The following is a 7,044-nucleotide window of genomic DNA, read 5'->3' on the forward strand; positions in this document are numbered from 1 at the left end:
TAATCCTTACATAGCTTCAAAATAAAATACTTTAATCGTTAATGGTTGATTGACAATTTAAAATTCAATTATAATCGTTAATCGTTCTATCCAACATTGCATTCAACGTACAAGAAAGCAACCCCATCGACTATTCAATCTTGATGAAAGAATCATCGACTTCGTTCAACTTTTCCGCTTAAGATTAATATCCATCGTTAAACGGGGAGCAGGGAGGGGAGAAGAGGGTGGACGTGGTCGATCGTGGTATACGCCGTTCGATCGGACACGCGCTCACTCGCGGCTGGTCGCGGCTGTTCGACAGCTCCGAGCAACAATTTAATCAACGTACCAATTTCATCAACCCTACGGCGATATCGCGGCCGAGGACTTCAGGAATGCCACATACGTCGACGAGGGTGAAAATGGGACCCGAGTATGAGGAGTATGGGATGGTGTGCGCAGAGGGTGGGTGAATCGGTGACGCCACAACAATTTCGTTAATGCTCGTCTATGCCCCTCTCCACCACCCATCGAACGATTCTTTATCGCGTGTGTAACCAACGAATGTGTAGTACTCTCTATCTTCTCGAATATGGCAGGAAGCCTTTCGGAACGCGGTGTATGTCGCGTCGACATCGCGGATATACACTATCGAACAAAAGTTTCGAATCATTGTAAGTTGATACGATTTTGAAATCGGGGGAAAAAGTTAGCTTAGAAAGAAATTGATAAAAATGAGTGAATTTGTTTAATTTCGATTCAACAAAATTCATAATTTTTATTCTATTATCTATTACGATGGAATTTCGAGAAAAATTTATTACAGGAAGAAAAATTATTGCTTGATAAAATTCGAATGGTAAATTTTTGTACTAGAATACTAAGATGAAGAATATGATATGGATACGATATATTTAAAAAAATGATATAAAAAGAGGAAAGAGTTGTAATCATTATGATAACTTCTCATTTACAACTTGTATAATTTTAATAATAATAGTGCAAAGATAGCACAGATATCTTTATGATAACCATAATACATTTTTATATTATCTAAGTAATATTCATAGAATTAATTTCGAATGATTAGAAAAATTTATATAAGATTTTATATAGGTACAACCGAGAAAGTGATTTCAAATTTTTGATCGGTAATGTACATGCACACGTCAAGGAAAGAGTGTATAGATATATGTGGGTGTGCATAAGTGTGCGTGGGTTTGCGACGTATACAAGCATCGCGTGTATACACCCTCTGTTCGTTCCGCCCTAATACCGATACTCGATGCCACACACATATACGTATGTACTTATACAGGATGTACACGACGACGTCACCGGCCGATAGGAAGTTTCGAAAGACGCTGCGCGCGCCCATTATCATCGCTCCCGTGCCCATTATGCGATCGCCAGTCGCCGCGACCAATCCGGATTTTCGTGACAGTCGAAGCCGATATCGAGCAACGTTTATTTTCTTTCTTTTTCTTTCTTTTTTCATGAGGGTCACAAAGATGAAAACAAAAATAAAGAGAACAGTCCAAGAATGGAAGAAAAATTATTTATCTCAAAAATTAGAATTCTATAACTAATGATTATTTGTATTTTTTCTTTTTATCGTAGTATCATAGTTAAAAAATAGATAGAAAAATAATTTGATAAATAGTAGAAAATTGGTTTCTCGGATCGATAGAATCGTAAAAATTAAATAATGATGTAAAATATAATTTTCTTTCTTCTATTTATAAAATTTATCGATTTTTAATTATTAAATTTATTTAACTATTTATTAAACCGAGGAAAAACAATCATTTATCACACGATAACGATTATTATATTTTGAATAACACTGTTAATATGCAAAAAGTAATATCACACTATAAGTATGATCATCGGTCGCAGAAAGCGAAAGCGATAAAAGAAGTTGCTGCAAATGTACATGCTTTGACCTTGTTCCCGAGTTGCAGAGAGTAGCGTGATATATGGGTTCATCGTACAAGGACGTTCAAGGTTACGAGCATAATAAAACCAGAAGTTATGTACCGTATGAATTCAAACACTTACCGACATCCGAGCAATTCCCAGCCTAAACAAACATCTAATCAAACCTCGAACATAACCACTTCATAAATTGAACGCTCTATATCTCCATCATTCTCACCTACAAATTGCAATATCTATAGACATATTCAAAGAACAATACTATTAAATTTATAAACAGAAAAAAAAGAACAAGTAAAAATCTACAAATATAAATACAAAATTTATTTATTTAAGTAAATGAAATTACTATTATATCCGTAATGTTACGATAACTTAACTTTCTTTTATAAGTTATGATTTAAATGAATCTTTTGATATTACCTATCGTTTCGAAATAAAATATATGTTAAACTTAATAATTCAAATAATATTTTCAAATATTTCAAACAATATAAAAAATCTTAAAAATCGATATAATAAAATTTGATTAAATTATATAAAAAAATACGTACATATTTTTCATATTTTTCATCATGTGTTGAATCGAGATGAAATTTGATTCTTCATGTTATGAAGAGTGAGGTTAAGTTTGAAGTCAAAATCTTAGCATCCATAATTCATGTGTTCGAGAAGTACAATTTCTGATATTACATATAATAAAATCGAAGAAGGAATAACGAATATAATACTGAGAATTAATTCTAACAAGTTCATATCACAACGATACAAAATCAATGATAATCAAGATTAATTGCGCGTGACTCGTGATACCCGTTTTGACGATGTTACAGCGCAATTGCGCACGCGCATATCGGAAACATCATCCGACAGAGTTTTATAATAATAACAGGTGTGAAGTGGTCGAAGCCGTGACGCGATCGTGCCATGGAAATTCATACGACTCGCGTCCTAAGGTATATACATATTACGATGAACGAACGACGGAGAAAGCGTGGAGAATATGAAAGAGTGGGAGAAACCCTCTTTGCAGGTTTGCTCGGTAAACAAATTATCATTCTCAGAGTTTGATCATAAATCACATTTCTAAGGCGGAACTATTTCTCTATTCAAGCATTAAGAAATTTAACATGTGTGTACAATTTTTTTTTATTTTTGAAAAAATTTAGGTTCTTTCATTATTATTATTATTGTTATTTATATTTATTTTTTCTTTTATTACAATATCAAATTATTGTAAAAATAATATATATGTGTACGTATACGTATAAAAATTTTTTGTCTCTATAAGAATTAAAGCATTTGCAGCTATTCTAATATCCAAACCAATCCCTATGGCATGCGAAAATATTTGATTGTTGATTTTAGCTTCTTCGGAAAGATAAAATTGAAAGAATCTTAACAGATATTTATTAATATTTAAAAGAAAAGAGCAAAACAAATATATATATATTTTTTTTCAGATTAAATTTTCAATTTTTCAATTCTTTTGAATTTTATGATATCAAATAATTCATAAATTTTGTTTTTATGTATTTTTATTTCGCGAAATTTTAATGTTTACTTTATATAAATTAACGTAAAAATTTTTATTCAAAATTTGATGATTTTCAACAGTTATTATATATTTTTGAATTAAAATTGTCTAAATTAATCAAAATTGCCTAATATTCAAATTCTTCTACCCATTATTCCAATTATTATTATGCAACTTACTAATATACATACCAATGTTCGAGATATAAAAGGATGGAACTCGGAGATACCAGAGTGGAGTTTCCAACGACTCTCCGAGTCCATTCTTTCCCAGTCTAGGAGAGCGTTCCATCGAGGCGGAATCGCCGAAATACCGTGACCTAAAATAGTTGGCCCCGCGGAAATTTTGAATGACGATCGACCAGCTGGGGATCGTTCTAGAAATACTTCGAGTCGATTTCCTTCGAATCAACCGATCACCGATGATAAGAATGACGAGTTGCGCGTGTTGAGAAATATTCGAAGAAAGATTGATCTAGAAAGAAGATGGATCGATATTGATCGATCAGCTGACGCATGAACGCTTCTAACTCTGGAGAAAAATCTCATAGGACAAAAACAAGCATCCGCTTGCGTCCTCATCGAAAATACACACACATTAGCGAAGGCTTGAATGCGAATCATCGATGAAAGTATTCGTACAGGTATATATGCATAGCTGCATCGGTGTACGTAAGTATAGCTATATCCATATACATATTATAGATACACTCTTACACTCATTACAACTCTCGAAGAGGAGGAAGCTTTGCCGCCAAAAACCACACCCACGCGGTCGTTCCCTTTGGTTGGAAGATTTTCACCGATATCCTATGACAGTGTAGAAGAACATCATTGCCTTTACAGCGTTCACCGTAGTATGGTTCGCTCCTGAAAAATTTCGTAGCCTTCCCCCTTTACCACCTTCCGTCCTTCCTTCCTTCCTTCCTTCCTATCCTCCGTTTCGTTCCGTCGTCGTCGTCGACATCGTCGTCCCTCGATAACCCGGGTTAAAGTCATTTCCCAGCTAGTGCTTGCCCAGCGCCCGTGGTCTCTCATATACGCTATATCCCGGCACAGAGTAGCGCGGTTCTCTCTCTGGGACACACCGGGTTACGAAGCAGAGCCAGGCTACTAGCAGGCAGAGACAGGTAAAGGCAGGCAGGCAAGCAAGCAGGCAGGCAGGAAAGCAAGCAGGCAAGCAGGCAGACAGTCAGCCAGGCAGCAGGCAGCAGGCAAGCAACACGGGACTTTTGGGACGCGTTGTACATGGGTCGCGTCACATCGTAGGTTCGCGATGGGTTGGATACATAAGGGGGAGGATAGGGGGAGCCTCTTTATGTAGCACATAGACGTTGCCTGGCGTTCGTTCGTTGCCGCTCGCTCGCTCGCTCGGCGTGTGACGCTCAAATTACCTCCGTCCTCCCTGCTACGTCTCCCCTCCGCGTCACCCTACCGCGCACACCAACCACCTCCTCCGCCCCTTTCGTCCCCAACGGTTCACCAGTCCGCGTCGCGCCACTCCTCTCGCTCCTGCTCTCTACACTCTCGCAGAGCCGCAGTCGCCCGCTGCTGCGGCTCACCCTCTTCTACCTACCGTCCTCTCCTCGCTCTCCTCTCCTCCTCTTCTACTACCTCCTCCTCCTCCTCCTCCTCCACCGCCTCGTCAAAGTTCTCCCTCGCGCCAACCTCTCTCTCTCTCTCTCTCTCTGCCTTTCTTTCTCCACAACCTCTACACCCTATCCACCTTCTCCTTTGCTGTTTTATCCTCTTTTCTCTCTATCTCTCTTTCTCTTTCTCTCTTTTCCAACGGGTTCCTCGTTCATGCTTCTTTCTCCCAATCGCGAGCGCTCTTCTCTGCTCTCTACCTCACGGCGGCGCGACGTGCCAACGAAGCAGAGCAGAGCCAAGCGGAGAATTGCGATTGTCTCGCGTCGTTCGCCCTCCTCGGTCACCGAGTCGCATCGTTCTCGATAGCTCTGCATACTTCGAACGGCACTGCGATCGGATGGAGCGAGCTATCACCAATTTTTGCTCTTTCTTTCCTCTCTTCTAATTCCTCGTCCCGTATTTTTCAACTCGTTCCGTATTCGCCTTCCGTTCTACAACCCTGCAGGACGAAACACGCGCGTTCCGTGACTGAAACTCGCTACGGGCGATGAGAGAATCCGAAGGGAAATAGAGACAGAGATACGAAGGCAGACGGAGAAAGGGAGATAGATAGAGAAGCAACGGTGCTATAACGTGGCACGCTAGAAGGAGAGCTCTGAAACGCGGCCAGCACGACAGACAGGCACCGCGGGTCACCGCCTTCCCTCGTCGTCCACCTTCTCCTTCTCTTCCCTCCAATCCTAAACCATCACCCCCTGTATGTTTCCCATCCTCTTTGTACACACATACCACTAACTATACGTCTCACTCATCTCTCGCTATTCTTTCTCTTTCTATTTATCTTTGTCCTTGTTCCGCTTGTCTTAACAAGAAATGAGCACCAAAGGAACGGATGAACGAATGAAGAAAGAAAGAAAGAAAGGAAGGAAGGAAGACAGGAAGGAAGAACGAGAACGGAAACTGAAAGAGGAAGAAAGAGACCATCGATGTTTCCTGCTTTGTCGGTCCTTATCTACTAACTGTAAAGTCACATAGGCTCTTCTGATCGAATCCAAACGCGAAATATTTCCCCCTCCCTTCCCCTCTCGCCTAGCCTTTTTGTTATTAATCCATCGTGTATTTCACCTTAAATTCAGTCATCCTACAAATTTCGCGAGGATTGCCATAGTTGTACGCTGGGCTATAGTGCAGAGACGCAAGGAGAGTTTGAAACGAAATGGTATAGGTAGGAGAGGGGGCAGTACAGTCGAGGGACTCGAAGCGAGAGGGTAGCGCGTGTCCTTCCCTTGGTGTTCTTATTTCTCCTTTTTCCCGTCGCCTCGCTGCGTTGCCGGTAATTTACCGGTGTCTTGGGGTGCGTTCGTTACGTAATTACGTGCCGCCTCGTCCGCTCGTAAATGGTTTATAAGGGAGAACCGAGCGGTGATCGCGAACCATCCGAATGGACGGATGTTCAGCGTGGGGAGAGTTTTGACTGAAGAGAGGATCGTGTGTATGTGTGTGTGTGTACAGGTTAGGTTATTGTTAAATTCAAGATTGGGATCAAGTTAATCCTTTCGATGATATGAATCCATATACGTGTGTGTTCCGAGGAAATTGTTCCATGTTCATGTATCCGTATACGATCATTTGTTATTCGTTCGATATTATCTTTCATCTTGCAACTAGAGATGAAAATAAAATAGCGTAATAAATTGGTTTTGTATTTCATGTTCGAGAAATAAAATGTTGCTTCTACCGTGTAAATACAACGCAAAGCGATATTGTTATAATTACCTATCTTAATCTATTCTTTATCACGAAATATTTATTTTATTATAACGAAACTTTTGTCAAACACGTCATCGCTAATATCGTATAACACCAATAATAATAATTCTAAAAATAAATCTACCGAATTCCCAATGCTGAATAAATTCTTCAATTCCAACGGTTCTTCTCGTAAGGACAAAAACAGGAAGAGGAAGAACCAAGAGGCAGCCAATACGTCGCGACATC

At 39.6% G+C, this 7,044-nt stretch overlaps 1 protein-coding gene across 1 annotated transcript in view; it reads right to left on the minus strand.

Moving 5' to 3' along the window:
• Positions 1-2,718, minus strand: part of LOC122714797 (dynein regulatory complex subunit 7-like) — a 43,741-nt gene extending 41,023 nt beyond the window's left edge. Inside the window, exons 1-2 of the mRNA XM_043936475.1 lie at positions 2,475-2,718; positions 2,044-2,140 (exon numbers count right to left, since the gene is read on the minus strand). Of these exons, the coding sequence (XP_043792410.1) occupies positions 2,044-2,049 (6 nt within the window). The 5' untranslated portion in view covers positions 2,050-2,140; positions 2,475-2,718. The remainder of the gene's footprint in view (positions 1-2,043; positions 2,141-2,474) is intronic.
• Between the last annotated feature and the right edge of the window lie 4,326 nt (positions 2,719-7,044).

The sequence above is a fragment of the Apis laboriosa genome, unplaced genomic scaffold (assembly GCF_014066325.1).
Source record: "Apis laboriosa isolate Shangri-la unplaced genomic scaffold, ASM1406632v1 scaffold34_cov151, whole genome shotgun sequence".
Lineage (NCBI taxonomy): Eukaryota > Metazoa > Arthropoda > Insecta > Hymenoptera > Apidae > Apis > Apis laboriosa.